This window comes from Micromys minutus, assembly GCF_963924665.1.
Source record: "Micromys minutus genome assembly, chromosome: 8".
In the NCBI taxonomy this organism is placed as follows: domain Eukaryota; kingdom Metazoa; phylum Chordata; class Mammalia; order Rodentia; family Muridae; genus Micromys; species Micromys minutus.
In genome coordinates, this window is record NC_137977.1 from 23,301,775 (window position 1) to 23,320,958 (window position 19,184).

At 53.9% G+C, this 19,184-nt stretch overlaps 1 protein-coding gene across 3 annotated transcripts in view; it reads left to right on the top strand.

Annotated features, from left to right (window-relative positions):
• CXXC5 (CXXC finger protein 5) overlaps positions 1-18,396 on the top strand; it is a 30,395-nt gene extending 11,999 nt beyond the window's left edge. For all 3 annotated transcript variants that reach the window (XM_080920375.1, XM_080920376.1, XM_080920377.1), the window contains exons 2-3: positions 15,331-16,388; positions 17,521-18,396. In XM_080920375.1, coding sequence (XP_080776501.1) covers positions 15,489-16,388; positions 17,521-17,565 — 945 coding nt within the window. In that variant the 5' untranslated portion in view covers positions 15,331-15,488 and the 3' untranslated portion in view covers positions 17,566-18,396. The remainder of the gene's footprint in view (positions 1-15,330; positions 16,389-17,520) is intronic.
• The last annotated feature ends 788 nt before the right edge of the window (positions 18,397-19,184 follow it).

The following is a 19,184-nucleotide window of genomic DNA, read 5'->3' on the forward strand; positions in this document are numbered from 1 at the left end:
CCAGATCGGGTTTCTATGAAACAGGAACCGCAGCCTGAGACTGGGCTGTGGGGGCCAGGGCAGCCAGATCCTGGGGGGGGCCAAAGACGCCTTTCTAGTCTCTCTCTCTTTCTCTCTCTCCTGCTCCTCGCTGATGCAGCCTCCCCTTCACAGAGGCCTGGGGATAGCAGCAGGTTATTTATCAAGCCAGCTTCCCCGCCGAGCGTCTGCCCGCGCACTGCTCCCGTGTGCCTCCTCCCCACCTCTTGTGCTGGCGGCCATGAGCCCAGCAGAGCAGGGTGAGCTGGGCGTTCGGGTGGTGAGATTAGCTCAGGAGACGTGAGTCACCCCATCCCTAGCAGCAGGCAGAGAACACACTCAATGCAATCCCACCCTCAACACAGCCAGGGACACAGAGGATATAAACCCGGCTTCAGCACACCTAATTCCACATGCCTCAGCAGAAGCCACTGCCCGAATGCTCCAGACTCACTCGCATATGTGTGGGGACCTCAGAAACACCTGGTCCTGGTACATGTGCGTGCTGGCAAGGGTTGGTTCACTCAGGCATGCCCAGTCACCATCAGGCAGAGGTAGGAAGCCACCCTCATCCTCACAGACTTTGTATACTTCCCCGTCCAGGCTGAAGCAAGGATCTGTAGGCACCTTTATGAGGCTGCAGTGTTGGACCTGGAGCACCAGACAGCAGTGCCTGTTGCGTGCACTTGCGTGTACACAACACTCGTGTGGTCAGACTGCTTATCTCTGTTGAGGCTTAAACAAAAGAGGCCTCCCCTCAGTCATCTTGTCTTCTGATTCTGAGGTGGGCGTGGGAGAGTGCTTTCCCTATCATTAGGCTACTGTTGGACCCAGTTGCCCTCATCATAGGGGACTATAACTCAAACAGAGTATACTCAAGGGTAGGCAAGGAAAAGAGGCAGACGGGCTGGGAGAGGAGAGGATGGTGAAGGAATTCTGTGGAAAATCCATTTTCCCAGAAGTGGCTGCCTCTCTCCCCATTCAAAGTGGTCTGTGAGAGATGGGAGCATGCTGGGAGGGGCCTGGGGGAGGAAGGACACCTCTTTTGTCTGGGTCACCTAGCCTGGCACCCACTTTTCTCTGTCCCCTTGTTCCCCTCTAGCTAGTACCCTGAGACTTGGGATTAGTCTGCATGGCGCTGGTCTGACGGGGCCTGGGCTGTGAGGTTAGCAGAGTGCCTGAAGTGGTGTCTAAGTCTTAGTTCCACTGGGCCGGGGCTTGCCTTCCCTCCCACACAAAACTAGAGACTCACTGTTTTCCACACCAGAAGCGAGAGAAGTGAAGCTGGGTGGGCATGGCCTTGTAATCAGGAGGGGTATTGACGGCACTGTCCAGCACCTCCGTTATAGGTCATTTGGTCTCCTTTGTATAAGATGGTCAAGGGGAAGGAGAGGGTTCCAGAAAGGCTGAGGCACTCAGAAAACTAGGCTTCTCCCTGAGCTGGGTACCCTGATTTTGGATATTACCTACTGTGTCATACCCTCAGGACAGAATCTCACTGTAGCTTTGGCTGCCTAGAACTCAAGTATGTAGACCAGACTAGCTCCAAACTCAGAGACTACACCCCACCTGCCAGGTTTTCTGTCATCATTTTTGCCTATAAAACGAACCAAATGCCATTTGGTTCCTTAGCACTGGGGCAAGTGAAGGGCAGAGGGTGGGGTTCACCAGCAGAGCTCATGCCCGCATTCGGGAGTTTGTGGGTTTAGTCCCCATTGAGCCCTGCGGGGGGCTCATACCATGCACCTGTCTGCTCTACCAAAGCTAGATCCACCCCCCTTGGGAACAGCATCCTTAGATTGCCATGGGCTTGGTCCAGTCTGGAGCTGTTCTCAGATGCATGCAGAAGTGAGGCAGCTCAGCTGAGTGGCAGGAGACAAGGGAGTTGGTTGATCGCTTAGATTTAGAACAGAGGAGCTGGACGCTTCACAACCTGGAAGGAAAGACACAGCAGCGCCAACACAGGGTGGCACGGAAAAGGTAACTATAGGTGTAGGTGGGCTTACAGGCCCATTCAGCTGGTACTTCAGAAGCAACCCTCTGACCCAAACACATGCTTACCTCCTTGGGTCTGCGGGGTGATGAGCAGGGACTGCTGCATATTGGGATGGAGGGGCATAGGAATAAGGGAGTTGACAGCTCACAGGGAAGCTAGGGCCTTCCTTGGTCATCCAGTATCCATGGCCTGAGCAAGTGATAACTATAAAAATAATGAGCTAGCCTGTATGAAGAGCTTCAGGTATGTGATCTTAAGAACCCAATGAGTTGGGGTTGTTACTTGCGGTGATCCAGACTAGGCTTTGAGCTCAGCAAGCCTCAGCAGACCTCCTAGGCAAAATAGGGATAGAACCTGACTCCAAAGCCCAAGTGTACCCTTTAGCTGCCTGAAGCTATGTCTCCCCGGGGAGGTACCCTCTCCACTTGCAGAATCACAAGTAAGGAGTGATGGTTACTGTTAGACTGTTGGCTCTTTGGGCCTAAGGAAGAGTTAGCACCCACAAGGATGCCACAAAGTTGTGGCAAGCTCTGAGAAATTTTAGCACCAGGCTTGTACCACCTAGGCACCTGCTGAGGGTCTTTCTGCCTTGCTGCCTCTTGAAACTTCTTTAGAGAGTGGTTGGGAGGTCCCTTAAGCAAACATTTCCCTTTGGGTACACAAAGGCAGTCATGAAAACACACCCCTGTCCCCCGTCACCTGATTGGTTTGCCGTTTAACCAATCGGAGCACCCAGTTCCATGTGGCCACGGGTGATCACTAAAGCTTCTCCAAGTTAGGTTGGCTTGGCTGCAGGTTGGTCCCCACCTCAGGTCATTTCCTCTTTTTGGTCAGAGTCTGTCTGTGAAATGGCTGACTCCTGCCCATTTTGAAGCAGAAGATCCTCTCATATGCCCTGTGTTTGCATCAGGCTGCTGCTGTCCCCGTACTGTCATGGAGACATGGGGCAGCAAGGCGGGCCTTTGTAGAGTTAGACCAACCAGTCTTTATAAAAAGCCTTACCTTTGTTGCCCAAGCTTAAGTGACCTTGGCCAGTCACCGCCCTTGTCTGGGCCTCAACATCCTTATCTGTAAGGTGGAAGAACCATGCTGCTCTTGTCTTTGGGCTGCGGTGAAGATGAAATAGGATGGTGTGAACAGTACCTAGCTAGACTTTCACAGATGATGGTAACAGTAAGCCCTTCCTCCAACCCTGGCCTCCTGGTTTTCTGTTCCTCCAGCCTTGATCTTGTGGATTCTGGGAAGGAGATGGTGCCAGTCTGCTAGCTCAGCCTGCTTGGCCACTGACCTTCAGAGCACCCGGGCTGTCAAGGCCGCCTGACTGCCTGCCTGCCGGTCGGGTGGCGGGGAGCGCCAGGCAGCTCCTCGGCTGACGCCACCCACCCCAGCTCCCACTCTCCTCTCTCCCTCTCTACGCCTGTGTGTGAGCTAATTAATCTCAGCCCCTTTGGGAAATTAGACCGCAGTTGAGTTCTCAGCTTCATGGAGCCTGTGCTGCTACTGGGCCAAGACCTGCTATGTTTGGGGGCACTGAGGTGTGTGTGTGTGTGTTGGTGAGGTACCAACGACAGCAGTAAGATGAACTCAGCAGGGTACAGATATCTCTTCAGTCTTGGGCTAAGGCTTCTTCTTCTGGTCTTAGTTCGTCCCTCCTCAAAACAGTTTCCATAAGGACACCAGGCAAGCTCGCGGTTATAATGAAACCAACCCTCCTGTGTCCTTTTCAACTCCCGGGTTGTCAGAGCCATTCCTCACCCGTGTTCCACCTCGATGTGGGGGTCATCCTCTTGCTTGCCCAGCCAGGAGGCTGATGGAGACAGATGTAATTATGGAATTTTGCTTGGGAAATTAATTTGAAAAAGTTAATTAATTGGCGGTTCCGGAGGTGGCAGGCTCCACGCCCGGCCGGCCTTGCTGACGCCAGCACTGACCCACTGGAGACATGCAGCTTCCTGGGCAAACTAGGAGAGGGGGCCCCAGTGACCCCACTCTACAGCTCTGGGACAGGTAGATGGGAGCAGAGGGGTGCTTGTGTCTTGGCCCATGGTGGGTATCTGGACAGCAGGGTTTGTTAGCTAGGTCTGCTGAGGTTGCCTTGGCGTCCTAAGAACTGGCCACGTGTATACGTTCATGGTCATTGTTAGCTCCATAGCATGCTGATCTCAGCACCACAAATGTCCAGTTCTTCAAAGAACAGATCTTTTCTGCATCCACTTCCTCTAAGAGAGATATGGTTATGCCATTAAGCAACCTAGGTTGTTAAGGTAGCACTCCACCAAGATGGGGCAAAAAAATAACTTAGTCTTCCTCCCAAAGAATGAACTCAGCACTGGAATCCTGCAGGCACTTAACTGTCCTCGGTGAGGGTAAGCAGTCCATGAATCACAGTCACCCACTGCCAGCCTGTCAGCCCTGGTGCCATTTTACCCTATCCTACCATTTCAGCTTCTTGTCGAAAGACCTCGCTGAGTGAGAGAGGAGCTGGAAGCCCTGTGCCCGCCATGGTAATAGAAATCTCCATCCAACTTCAGGTCTCCTGTGAGGCCGCTGAGCACATGCTTCTGTTGGACTAAGTTCTGATGTGTGTGAGGAAATGTGAGTACTCTTTGTTTAAAGAGTCGTCCGAGCTGGGGCCAAAAGTTTCTAGGCATGGGAGAGTTGAGGATACTCACTGGGATAAGGGACATGGGCTCCATAGACTGTTAAACCTGTGAACCCCAAACTGTATAGCCTTGGATCTTCTCTAAGCCGAGTTTCTTCATCTGGGAAGTGTAGGTGGTTACATTCTGAAGGCTGTGGAAGGGTCCAGTGTTTCTTCTGCCTGCCTGATGGTGGAGGAGCAGCTCTGGGGCTGTGCTGCCCCAGCAGGGCTTTGGAGGAATACCTGGCATACACTGTGCAAGAGGAGACGTTCGTGAGGAATCCAAGACCAAGCATCTAGCTAGTAGTCTGGACGGGGGCAGTCAGTCTACAGTGTACTCCTTCATCCCTAGAATTTCTAGGGGCCTAGGAGGCCCTGCTGAATTTCAAATGGAGAGATGGCTCAGTGGTGGGCGCATTTGCTGTTCTTCCAGAGGACCTGGGTTCGAGTCTCAGGGACCTCATCAGGTAACTAGCAGGTCTTCAGTAGATAACCCCAGTTCTGAGGGATCCAAAGCTTTTGGGTTCAGCAGGTGCGTACGAGCACGCAATCTTTAAAAACTCTTTAAAAGACCTATCAGGTGTTGTGCTTTGATGGCAGCACTTGGGAGGCAGAGGCGAACAGCTCTGGGGTCTTCATCCTCTTCCCTGAGCATCCCATGGGCTAGCTAGAGGGAAGGAGATCCTCACCATGTACCTCACTTGTTAATCACCCATGTTAGCTATGTGTTTGCATGTTCTCTAGATGAACTGTTACGTGTCTCTGTGTGTCCCCGAGACTAGGAACTCCCAAAGGGTGGTGTCCAGAGCATCTCTCAGTATCGGGCTTGGCACAGTTACCACTCCATTTGGGACTTGAGGTTTCTCTCTGTTCCCATTTTACAGATGGGCTGAGGTTGAGAGCGGTGGCTCAGGAGGAGGAGGGTCTGTATCTTGCAGGGCTTCGGTTTCTTTGGAAGCAGTGGTGATCTTCAGTACTTCACCCTGTGGTGCTGGGGCAGTGAGTGGTTAAAAGAGCCTCTGCTGGGTTCCAGTTAAAAGGGTTCTTCAGTGTTCATGCTTACTACCATTAATGCTGTAGGTTGTTATCTTGGCATTATTCATGCTTCCTGGGTCCCAGCAGCTGCTGTGGCTTGTGCCTAGACTTGGAGCCTGAGCCTGGTCCACAGAAGAGACATTGCAGCTCCTAATTAAAACTCCAAAGAGACGGCTTGGGTGTTTAAATTTTGCTACAGGGTCCCACCCGCCAAGTGCTTCCCCCAGTCTCCCTCCACTGCAGTGGGTTCAGAGTTCTCTCCCAGTTTCAGGTAGAGGGACTAGCCCCAGGCAAAAGCCTCCCCAAATTTCCCCTGCCACTCCCTCCGCCTCCCAGACCTCTGGGGCCATGAATCATTTATGAGGCAAAAATGAAACCAATTAAGGACAAACTTTGAAAGCCTCTAATTGCCGCGCCTGGTGGCATGGAGGAGTGAGGGGCGGACGGCAGTCCTGCTCGCAGCCGAGTCTCCTTGGCCCCAACCCTCCTTCCCAGGCTTCCTGCCCGCTGCGTCTCTGGTGCGTCTCCGGGCGCCACCACCTCCTGGCCACTCTCGGACGTGCCTTCGCTGCTCTGGGCAGCCGCCTGGCGCCCGCCCGGTCCTCCCAGGCCGACTAATTAGACTCGGCTCCCTCCTGCGCTGCCCGCTCCAGGCCCGAGGTGATGGCGGCTCAGCCTGTCCTTCTGGGGCATGTGCCCCAAAGCTGGCCGCCTTTCCCAGGCTGAATGGCTGCTCGCCTGGCTTAACCTAGACAAGCCCAGGGTGCCTTGTGTCCTTGGAGCCTGGGGTCCACACAGCCAGCCGAAGAGCTGGGCAGAGACTGATGAAAGGCAAGCTAGGGATAGGGGAGAGGCTGGCTGTTGAGCTTCTGGGGTGTGCTGCATTGGTGAGCAGGACCCAGTTGCCTGTCAGCTTTGCCATGACAGACAGAGATGACCTTATGCAGATTCCTGGATTTGGGGATTCCATCGGTGGAGGTCAGAATCTGAACCCAGCAGGACCTTCCTCACTGCGGTGAACCAGAGGTGCCAGCCCTAAGTCCTGCGAGCTGTGCTGGAGGCCATGCAAGCCCTGGGCACTCAGGCACGCTGTTTGCTGAAACAGAATTTCCGTGCTTGTGTTTTTCCATAATTATATTAGCAGGTGGGATTTTTCCTCGGGGAAGCACTTTGAGGGGGAGCGCTGTGGCTGTGTCCCCGCCTGCTCCAAGCGTGAGCTCACACTCAGCTCTGCCCGCCTGCCTGCCGTAATGATTTTTTAATTATGCAGCCAGTGCCCGGAATTGCTAATCCACCTCTAGCCCTGTGTCCCCTGCTGCAGCTCACACCCCTGCCCCTTGCTGCCAACCCCCCAAGGGGCAGTGCCCAGCTATATGCCCATCATTGCATGCTGAGGGACACAACTGCTGCAGTGAGGGAGCGTGGTCTGGAAAATCATGGGGGAGGCACCGTGCTTCTCTTTGTCTCCCATCCAGCCCTAGACCCAACCTTGCTTGCACTGGCCGGCTGTGGCTCTGTGTCTCTGGAAGAGGGTAGGGCAGTGGTTGGTATGCACCCCCCAAAATGTGTCCACATCAGCAGCAGGAATGTTAGTCCATCCGCCCTGCTTGTATGACGACCCCCCCCCCAGCCAGGACATTAACAAGTACTATCTTTGTCCCTGTCAGACTTGGACTTTGCTTCAGTTCCACGAACTCAGACACACAGCTAAGCTGCAACACTATGGCCAGCTCGATGCTGCTCACATTCAGTCACACCTGAGGGCTGGAGTACCCTCATGAGGCCCTGTGGCTGGATCCCCTCCCAGTCACCTCCACACCCAGGGCTTTCTCCTTTTCCATCCCTGGTGGGGGTCTGCCTGTGGCTGGCCTGTAAGAGCCTCAATCGACCCTGGTCTGGGGGGGGGGCAGGCTGGAGCAGAGAGGCTGCGGTGGCTGTAGCTCCTCTCCAGGCGCCCAGCTGTGGCATCTGTCAAGGTCAGATAGCGACTCCGGAACCAGCCAGCTTGGCCCCATGGCCCCTCTCGCCTCATTATTTTTGTGTTCCGGGGTTGCGACGACACCTCCCTCCCTCTTTCCCTCCCACCCCTTGAGTCTTTTGCGTCTTGCTCGCCTCCCCCACGCCTCTGCAGGGAGGGCCTGCGGTCTAGGGGCTTTTGTTTTCCAGTTTTTACCACGCTAAGGCCAGGCTGGCAGGCAGGCGGCTAGATGCTGACCCGAGCTGTTAGACCTTGAACAGCAGACAGGTGCCTCACTCCTGGTTGGCATTCTCAGCTAAAACGGTAAATTGGTTTCTCCGAGGGACAAACTGAACCTGGGTGCAGCCCAGCCCCCACCGCGCCGCACCGCAGGCACACCTGTGGGCAGCTTCCTGTTTCCATAAGGGCCCTAGCAGCTGGCACCAGTTCCCAACTGCACCATCCCCATCACTGTCAGGCCCCGCCAGGGCTCGAGGTGCACACAACTGCTGTCTCACAGCCAAGGCGGGTGAACACACAGACCAGAAGAACCTGTAGACACTCACCCACCATAGTTAATGCTCTACTTGGAAACAACACTAATGGCTGTGTATGTCCTGAGGTATAGAAAGTACATCCCTCCACCTGTGTTGGTGCATAAACCATGTGTATAATTGTGCTCTCGTCCACAAAGGTTGGCGCCTTGGACTTCATCTGCACCTGGCCATACCCACAGCCCGCCAGATGCAGGCTCCAAGCCTAAATGTCTGACATGCTTCCCCCTGGTAAATACATAGCCCTGCTCCTCAGGGCACACATTCTGCTTCATACTTCCTTCTTCCCAGGTACCCTATGTTTCTTAGTTACACACCCAAAGGGGCTTTTATCCCCTGAAATGCTGGGAAGAGGCATCTGCTTGGGGTGCCCTGTGTCCAGAGTGTGGGAAAGAGTGGTTTGGCAGTCCCCTCTGCCTCACCCACCTGGCCCAAGAGCATCCTGGTGCAGTAGGGTGGGGGTGGTTCCAGGTGGGTCATGACAACTTAGGTGCCACAGTTTCTGGTTAGGATATGTAAATTTGGGGGGTTGGTATGTGGGCCTGTTCCAGATCCCCTAGAATCTCCAGGGCAGCCACAGCCATCCACTCACTTCCTCCTCCAGCTGTGGACTGCTGTGGTTGTTACTGGGAGGGGGAGAGGCTGGAGGCTTAGTGGTGGCTGGACACCCCCCCAAACACACACCCCCAGGAAACTCAAAACCCTGGGCCAGCCGGGTGGCGGGTTGGGGCAGGCACAAAGAAGGCCTCTGTGCAGCCTGGCTGGGCTGCCCACAGGATTCTGGGGGAGGCAGCAAGAGCCGGTTTCCGTCCCTGTTCTGCTTCCTGCGGAGGCTGCCGGAATGCCCGGAGCTCTTGTCCAGCCAGGCCCGTCCGGCCCATCCGTAGCCCCTTCCCCTGTCTTTCCCTAGGCTTGGGGTATAGTTGCAGACTTCTCATCACTATTGCTTGATAAGATGTCCCTAGAGCCCAAAAGCCATCAGAAAGACCCTTGGAAAGGAGCCTTCTCCTAAGCCAGGGTTAGAAAGTGAGACCCTGGAGTCTGGGTTCTAACTGTGACTCTGTCACCTACTGACCTGGTGACCTTAGGCAGATAGTTTCACATCTTTTAGTTAAAAGGGTATAGAAAGAGTCCATTAATATGCCACAAGGCCTGGGTGTGGTGGCTCATGTCTTTTATCCCAGCCCTTGGGAAGCAGAGGCAGGCAGATATCTTGAGCTCCAGGAGAAACCATGTTTCAAAACAACTACAACAAAAACTTCAAGAAAAATGTTCAGCACAGAGTCTGGCTTGCTGTCACGGCCCCTTAGGCAACCAGAGCTAGAGGGCACCATATGTCTTCTTGCCCCTCAGCCACATTTCATCTGTGGCCTTACTTAGAGGCGTCCTCACCTGCAAATCCTATGACTAGCTCTGGCCTCCTGTCGGGCCTCTAGGTCTCTACCACTCTGGGTAGCTGGATGAGGAGTCACTTTATCAAACTTTCTTTTTCTGTCGTCTTCCCCTTTGACGGGAGCAGGAGTCCTACAGTTTGGAGCAGGATCAAGCCGTCTCCAGGGTTAGAAAAGTGGTTCAGTAATTAAGAGTTCTGGCTGTCCTTGCCGCGGACCCAGGTTTCGTCCCCAGTATGTACACGGAAGCTTATAACTTCCTGTAACTCCTGTTCTGGGTGATAACTGTGTTTTGGTCTCCTTGGTCACCGAAGATGCACACAGCGTTTATACTTAAGTAGGCACTCATACGTAACAAAACAGTCTCTGAGCATTTCCTGTTTTATACCTAGGAAACTGGTGCTCTGTGCAGAGATAGGGCTAGTTCAAAGTTCATGGTGAGGGGAGGTCAGCCCAGAGCTGGAGAGAGCCACAACACAGACTTTAAGTGCCTAGCTTTATTCTTTTGACACCGTCAGACTCACCAGAGCAGAGTATCAGTCTGTCCATCCTAGCCACAGACCATTTTGCCTACTCTCAAGTCAGAAAAGGTCATATGCTGAAGTCACAGAACAAGGCAGGGTATCCCTGGGTTTCTGGGCAGGTGGTGTGGGGAAAAGCAGAGGCCCAGGCCCAAAGCCTGTGTCTGAAACAGCTTTAAGTCAAAGGGTGTCACCTTAAAATATTACTGCTGCAGACCCAGAGTTTTGGTTTTAGTTTCTTTTTGGTAGAAAATTACCATCTCTCTATATAGCCTTGGCTGCCCTGCAAAACTCTGTAGACCAGGCTTGCCCCAAACTCATGGAGATCCATCTGCTTCTGTGCCCCAGTTGGTGGCATTAAAGGGATGCACTGCCACACTCTTCTGTTATTGACTGTCTTGGAGTGTTAAGACTTGAGGATCCCACAGTGGTGTCAGGGTTGCTATGGCTGTACAGGTCTCTTTCTCCATACTGGCTGTATGTCTCGGCCTGTCTTCTGTCCCCAAGATCAGCACCCCATGTGTATCTCTTGGACCCAGTGGGGATCCCCAACCCTGGAGACCTCCCACGCTCAATTATGGGAATCAGAGCTAGCAACCTCTCCTCAGCATCTGGACTGCCTGCCAACTCGCTGTCTGTCTGTCCGTCCGTCCGTCTGGCCGACCTCCTTATAGTGCTCATCAGCACTGCTCTCCCCATACTCCAGGTAAGTAGATAGGAGCTGTAAGCCAGGTGTACTCTGTAGAGCTGCCCACTCAAGCCACGCTGAGTTCCACTTGGCAGACGGAGTTAGTTCAGGATAGACCTAGAAGGTTATTAAAGCCAGCAGCAGATGAGGCGTAATGCCCTGGGCAAACCTGTCCTTGGACATAATTCTAAAAATCATTAAACTAGGCCAAGTGTGGTGGTGCGCGCCTTTAGTCCCAGCATTCAGGAGGCAGAGGCAGGTAACGGTTCTCTGTGAGTTCGAGGCCAGCCTGGTCTACAAAGTAAGTTCCAGGACAGCCAGAGCTACATAGGAAAAAGAAACGATGTCTTGAAGAAACGAGAGAGAAACATTACTGACCTAGGGCCAGGAATGGCAGCCAACACCCATAATCCCAGTATTTAGGAGACTAGGATTACTGCCCCCACCCCCAACACACACACACACACACACACACACACACACACACACACACACACACAAGAAAAAGTATTGTACTGTAACTGTCCTGTCCTTGGCCTCAAGACTCTTTGGTTGTGACCCTGAAAGGTCATTCCTACCTGCGCCCGTTTTCAGCTGTGTGTCCTGGTAATGTTTCCCTATCCTTTTCTTTTGAGCTTCTTCCTCCAAGAATGCCCCCTAGTCTCACTGCTGACCTTTCACCAGCCCAGCCATCCGGTACTCCTACAGGGACTACGGGAGGGAGTGTGGGCGTCCTCCTTGCCCCGCCCTCCACAGTAGGAAAGGGAGTAAGTACCACTAAACATTTAGATCTAGCTGTAGGCCTCCTAGGAACACGGAGCACCAGCCCCTTCCAGGACATAAGCTCCTCCCCCATGCAGTCTGGCTCTTCTGCGACCCACTGGGCTGGGGTGAGGCCATCGCCACTGCCTCCGGTGACCTCATTGCCAGCTGGCATTATGACGTCACCGGCCTAGCATTCTGAGTTCCTGCATGTGTATCTGTAAGCCTCCAGGTGGGGCACTCCCCCGGGGGGGCCTGTGACAGCTCACCCCTGACCAGGAAGAAGTGACAGGCATGGTAACAATTTGGTGGGCGGGCAGTAGGATAACTGGGTCACTTTGCCTTGGGCTATTCTGTCAGTTGCCCAAGTAGGACAAAGGCAGTCATAGAGCTCGTGACCAACGCTTGGCTCTGGGTTCAAGTTCTACCGCTGTTGACATGAGGCTGACAGCTTGAACTTCTGTGAACCTTAGGGTTTTTTGTTTTTTGCTTTTTTTTTTAATCTCTGAAACTGGTTAAAACTTCCTGTCTCTTGGGTACTATCTTAACGTGTGAAGCATAAAAATACTGCAGCACAATAGGTGCTCAATAAACGTGAGGCCCCTAGGGAAGGGTTCTTAGTTAAAATGTTAGTTGAGGTACTGGTTTGAAGAGAGCACCGTCTGTGTTCAGGGGGCAGAGGCTGAAGTGGCCCCCACTGCTATCAGGTGTTCACATGACTTTCCCTCTTCCCAACAGCCAGGGTCTCAACCACAGTAGGCTTCTGAGGCTAGGGTCTGGGACAAGAACTCTGTGTCCCACCTCTCTGTCCATCTATTCTCCCCAAGCTTACGTTAGACATGATTCTCCGGCTTAGGCTCCTGCCTCTGGACATCTCCAGCTTCTTTCTCTTGGTCCTGTTGTTCCGTTTCTGGTACCCTATGTACCCTCTGACCTCTAACCATGATCTGCTTCCTCTCACCCGGTCTTCTTGTCTCTGACCCCATCCTGAGTTCTGTGTCAACATTCTTTGTCCTTAACACCTGTCTCTCTCTCTCTCACACCCCCCCAGCCCCCCAGCTCTTGGGGACTAGTTCCTTCATCCCTAGGCCCTATCCCCACCCGTCAGCCCCTGGTCCCAGCTCCAGGCCGCCGGGCTCCTGCATGGACAAAGGGGTCCTTTGTGGGCTGACCGCGGCTGGCGGGGCGGCGGGGCGCTGGCTCCGCATTGCTGATGAAACGGAGCCCTTTGTTGTCCCTCCTCAGGCGCAGTATTTCTTTTTGGGGGCTGGATGCGTTCCTGGCAGGGCTGATGATGGATGCGCCCGCCGCTGCCGCCTGCCTGCCCGCCAGCTTTCCCTCCCGCTCATTCCCGCTCCGCTTCAACGCAGCCCGGCTCTTCCCCTGCTGCCTGGGTATTGCCAGGCCCTTCTTGGCCTTGGAGGGGTTGCTCTGTGCCCTGCCATAGAAGGCTGGGGCCTAGGAAAATGTCACCTCTTTGTTCTCTCCCTCTCTGTGAACAGGTTAGATGGGACCTGCGGTTGCTAGCGATCAGGAAGTGCATCAGCCTTTCCCTAGGTCTGAAGGGGAGACACAGCCACAAAGGCAGGTTTGGAAGAAGATAGGGAGCTAGGCTTAGGCCATGAAGATTGGTTTTGCATATTTGCTGTCTGGGTTTGAGAACTGTTACCCCTGTGACCAGTCCCCCTGTGTATCCCCCCCCATACCTTCCATGGCTAACAAACCAGTGCTCTTCCTGCAGCACCTGTTCAGTGACATATCACGTTCTCTACCCCAAGCTCGGTGTGCTTTAGGACTAAGACTACGTAGTCCCTGGGAGTGGACCAGAGATGAGTGGCACACAGGGCCTGTTCTCAACATAGAGAGACTGGGATGGAGACAAAAGCAGGAGCTCAGACCTGAGCCATGCTGCTTACTGTGTTGAAGGGAGCTGACTTCTAATTGACCTGCCGGCCCCGCACGCAGAGCCAGCTCCCGGAGCTGGGGGGCGGGGGGAGCGAGCTTGAGCAAGCAAGAGCAGTGTTAATGCGCCTATCGATTTCTGCCACCAGCCAGCAGGCCTTAGAGGCGGGGGACACATGGGCTTTTGCTCCTGTCGCTCCGGCCCATAGATCTCTTCCTTCTTCCCTATCTCTGTAGTTGGAGCTACTGGGTTGTGGCCCTGGGCAAAGAAGTTGAGCTCACTGGGCAGGAGGTAGAAGGGTTGTTTGGTGTTTTCTGACCCTTGCCCCCCCCCCCCACACCCAGGATCACTGGTCTCCAAGGAAGAGGGTCTGGAGAGGTGGTCTAGGCTGGCCTGTTGGAGGTGAGATAGTACAAAATCCTCAGACAGAATGGACCCCTCTGCCCCCCCCCCCCGCCATGACCTCTGACCCCCAGCCATACGCTCCTAGGACTGTCCCAGTGGTTCATCTAGGTGCCCTGGGTGGATGCAGATCCATGGACAGGTGAGAACCAGTGTACAGAGTGAGGCTATAGTTGCCCTGCTCCCCACCACCCCTTGAGCATTTTAGTTGGCCTTGCTAGCCACTTCCTGTCCTGGAGCAGAGGACCCTATGGGTTACAGGTTTACCCCTTTGTAGATGCAGAGAGTTGGACTTATGACCTCTGGTACAGGCTGAGTATCCAGGGCAGCCTGGTGGGTATGATGGGGTTGTTCCAGGACAAAGATCTGATGTGCTTCTAACACTCCAGCCCAGGGCAGGGTGGGGTCCACCAGATGTTCAGCTGCCCCTTGAACCACCAGCTGCTCAGGGGTTGGGCCTTGTGCTCTCTCTCATTTCTCTCCTTGGGGATGCTAGGCTGAAGCAGGCCTGCAAGGAAGAGATGCTAGAGAGCCAAGGCTGATAGATAGGAAATTGCTAGCCCGCTCCATCCGGATCTGTGAGAAGGTGGCTGGTCACTCACATGCCCTGCTTAATGCCTGCGTTTAGAAGCCTCTGTCCTGGGAAAGGCCCCAGGCCTCAGAACTATGGATGTGGCCAGAAGACAAGCTCTTGCTTGCCTCCCTCCACTCTCAATCCCAGCTCTCTGGGTCTTCACTGTGACCTCTGCCCGGCACAGCAGAGACCACACTGAAACCATAGTAGTGTCTGAGATGATGCTGTGGTTTGGGAGCGGAGAGGGAAGTGTGTATGGAATGCATGCACGTCTTACCATTCTTGCAGAAGCACCTCAGGCCAAGAGCCCCCGCTCAATTTCTAAGAGGGCAGATGTTCCATAAAATGAGGGTGTTGTACTTCATCAGACTCTGCATTAAATGAAGCACCCTGATCCCTTTACTTGTAATCTCCAAGCAAGCATTCAGGGGCTGCAGTTCGGGTGTTGTGGTCTGTATCATTACAACTCTCCTTAGATGGGTCGGACTAGAGATTGTTAATCCATAGGGTTAGTTGGGCTCTTCAGATCTACTGTCCCACCAAGGACAGCAGCCCCTTTCATCCGTTGGGTCTTCTAGGTCGACACAGGGCAGATTTGGGCTGGGACCACCAGGCCTAAACCTCCCTGTGCCTCTCAGTGCCCATGTGTCTTTGAGCTAGTAACTCTCATAGTAAACTTTGTTCTCCCTGGCTAAGAAATGGAGGATTACCACCTACTGCTTCCCACAGTTCTTCTGGGTCTTTAAGTGAGATGGTACAAATGAATTCTCCACCAAGATAGGCTAGGCACTGAATGCCTCATCAGACTACTGGTTGTTACCGTGGCAATATGGGTGGTGCCGCTGAAGGAGGAGGGTTTACTAACCTTGTCCCCACCTTTCCCAACAGAGTAAAGACGATTCCACCTGGACACCTGACCATGTGCCTACCCTGAGTGAGGCCCTCCAGGCATCTCTACTGCGGGCAGTGGGGCTACGTGCTCAACTCTGAGCCCCCAGCAGTTTGCAGGCTCACACAGCAGCTGGGTCTTGGGCCTTGGCCCCACCATGTCGAGCCTCGGCGGTGGCTCCCAGGACACCGGTGGCAGCAGCAGCAGCAGTAACACCAATAGCAGCAGTGGCAGTGGCCAAAAGGCAGGAGGAACTGACAAAAGTACCGCGGTGGCTGCCGCATCACCAGCCTCTGTGGCAGACGATGCCCCGCCCCCTGAGCGTCGGAACAAGAGTGGGATCATCAGTGAACCCCTCAACAAGAGCCTGCGTCGCTCCCGCCCACTCTCCCACTATTCCTCCTTTGGTAGCAGTGGTGGCGCCGGAAGCATGATGGGGGGGGAGTCTGCTGACAAGGCAGCCGCAGCCTCCCTATTGGCCAACGGTCATGACCTGGCTGCAGCCATGGCAGTGGACAAAAGCAACCCTACCTCAAAGCACAAAAGTGGTGCTGTGGCCAGCCTGCTGAGCAAGGCCGAGCGGGCCACAGAGCTGGCGGCCGAGGGACAGCTGACGCTGCAGCAGTTCGCACAGTCCACAGAGATGCTGAAGCGTGTGGTGCAGGAACACCTGCCGCTGATGAGCGAGGCAGGTGCCGGCCTGCCCGACATGGAGGCTGTGGCCGGCGCCGAAGCCCTCAACGGCCAATCCGACTTCCCCTATCTGGGCGCTTTCCCCATCAATCCAGGCCTCTTCATCATGACCCCAGCTGGTGTGTTCCTGGCTGAGAGTGCGCTGCACATGGCCGGCCTGGCCGAGTACCCCATGCAGGGAGAGCTGGCCTCTGCCATCAGCTCAGGCAAGAAGAAGCGGAAACGCTGCGGCATGTGTGCGCCCTGCCGGCGGCGCATCAACTGCGAGCAGTGCAGCAGTTGTAGGAACCGAAAGACTGGCCATCAGATTTGCAAATTCAGAAAGTGTGAAGAACTCAAAAAGAAGCCTTCCGCTGCTCTGGAGGTAACAGCACCGTAGAGGGAGGTGTGCGGGCTCTCCCATCTGTCTGGCGGTCCATACCCCTGAGTCCTGGAGCCCGCCTTTCCTGTCTGCAAGTGTGGGGGATACCCAGCCCCTAGGGCCTGGAGGTCTGGCTGCAAGATACCTGTTCACTGCCCTAAAAGTCAGAGCCACATGCTGAGATACCAGCAAGCCCTGGTTTGCAGGTAGGGGCCTGGCGTTCCCCGTGAGGCCCTGGGACTCTGATGCCCCTTCTAGGGCCTGTGTCAGATATATAGGTACCGAGTTTCTATCTCATAGCCCTGTCCTTAAAGCATCTAGTCTGTAACCTAAGACTGGTTTTTGTCCTTAGCCCCATCTGAGGGGTTTTGTCTGTGGACCCTGTGACCTTGAGAAGAGTCATGTGTTGTTAATCCCCACCCCCACCCAAAGCTCTCCAAGATATAGAACAATCCTAACGCTGGCTGCCCTGCCTGCAGGTGGGAAGAGGCAGCTCATTCCTAACTGTGAGCTTGGCATACCTGCAGGGATCTGTCTCCCCTTACAGCAGAGCCTGGCTCTATGTCCCAGATGGGGTAAACTGGCCGAGTTCAAAAGCAGCTTTGCGATTTGCCATCCCTGCCCACTAGTCTCCACTCCTCTTGCAAGTAGGCCCGACTCCATAATGGTTGCAGGGGCATCCTAGTCATGGCCCTTCGACCGCAGCCTCCCAGGTGTCTTGCTTACCTACCAGCACACCAAGGCACCCACTCCAGTGTGGACACCCATGTGTTCACCTGCACTGTAGGCATCCTCTCATAGACTTGGCTGCTTCCCCATCCCATGCACAGAGAAGTTTGCTCACACTCACTTGACAGAAAGAGCTGTGGCTCCAGGTATACTATGGCCACCTGGTGTAGGTGCCTTCGGGCACCTGAGTGGCTGAGGAGGCCTCTGGGTGCTCTGGGTCTTGGGGTAGCCCAGCAGGTCATGGCTTCTTCTTTGGCCAAGATGACAGGAACTCTTCGGGGTAACTGCCTGTTTGTTCTCCATGCCCATCCCTCCGCCATTGAGCCGGCCACGGGGAGCATCTTGCACCAGGCCCACCGGGACCCTGACTGAACTCTCTCCTTGTTTTTGTCTCCCGCCCTGCCAGAAGGTGATGCTTCCGTCGGGAGCTGCCTTCCGGTGGTTTCAGTGATTTCAGTGACGGCCAGGAACCCAAAGCTGCGCTCTCCGTGCAATGTCACAGCCCGCGTGGTCTCCGGCAAGGGATTCGGGCGAAGACAAACGGATGCACCCGTCTTTAGAACCAAAAATATTCTCTCACAGATTTCATTCCTGTTTTTATATATATATATATTTTGTTGTTGTTTTAACATCTCCACGTCCCTAGTATAAAAAGGAAAAGAAAAGAAAAAAAAATTTAACTGCTTTTTCAGAAGAACATCAGCAACAGGAGAGGTAAAGACGAATCTATAAAGTACCGAGACTTCCTGGGCAAAGAATGGACAATCAGTCTCCTTCCTGTGTCAAGGTTAATGTTGTCTGTGCGGGAGATGCTGTTTTTGTGTAGAGAATGTACATTTTCTGTAACCTTTTGCAATCTAGTTACTAATAAGCACTACTGTAATTTAGCACAGTTTTAACTCCACTCATTTTAAACTTCCTCTGATTCTTTCGAACCATGAAATAGTGCATAGTTTGCCTGGAGAATCCACTCACGTTCATAAAGGAAATGTTGATGGCACCGTATAGAGAAACCCCTCTGTACCCACCCCCATGTGCAGAGCGGCCAGAGCCCTCTGGGACTGGGACTTCCTGACCCAGGCCCGACCATGTTGCACCCATCGCCCCCTAACTGGGGTTCCCCATCCCAACAGTGATGGATTGATTTTGGAGAGATGAAAATTCTATTCATTCGTTGATCCACTGAGATCTGGCACCCACATCTCAGAATTTCTGATCCTGGCTACTTCCCCTAGAGAAAATAAGCCCTCTTTTTTCCAGCCTTGCTCACAGCAGCAGAAGAAAGGGCTTTTTTTTTTTTTTTTTTTTTTTTTTTTCTCTCTCGTGGTCCCCTGCTGGTAGGGGTGGGTGCCCAGGGAGGCCCCTGCCCATGGCCAGCTCCCTGCTGAGGAACATGCTGTTTGTATTGTTTTAGGAGACCAGGCTGTTTTGTGAATAAAACTGAATGCATGTTTGTGTCATGATAACACTACTGGCTTCTTGCTCTTGGGTTTTTGGAGGGCTGGCTTCGGGCTGGGGCTGGGCTGGGGATAGCTAGAGTCTCTTGGACAGAAGCCTTTGGGCCTGGGAGAGGGTGAGAAGAGAAGCAGGCATCCTGGAAATGGCATGAAACCATGTTTATGTGGCACAGTGGGTGCACCCCAGTTCCCCTAGCTCTTTAGCTTGACCACTGCCAGGCAGCCTGTGCTAGCAGGATGGGCCTGAGCTACTCCAGTCTTTCTGCAGGGCAGCCATCTCCCATACACCCCTGTTACTCACAGTTCCACCAGGAGCAGCTGTGCCCTCTGTGTGTCCTAGTCTTGGACCCCTTCCATTCCAGTCTGATTTTAAGAAGTTCACTGCCTGCTTTGACCTTGAGGGTTTGTTGGTAAGAGGTGGTCTAGAACCTCTGAAGCCAGTTGTCTGGGGAAATCCTAACAAAGCCCCATGGGCTATGCCAGGGTGACTTGTAACAGAAAGGTGTGTGTGATTTGGATGCTGCTTTGCACATATCCTAGAGGCCAACCACTGGAAGGAGCCCCTCATCTGCTCTGAGCCAGGCAGAGACGGAAGCTAGACTTGCAGAAGGAC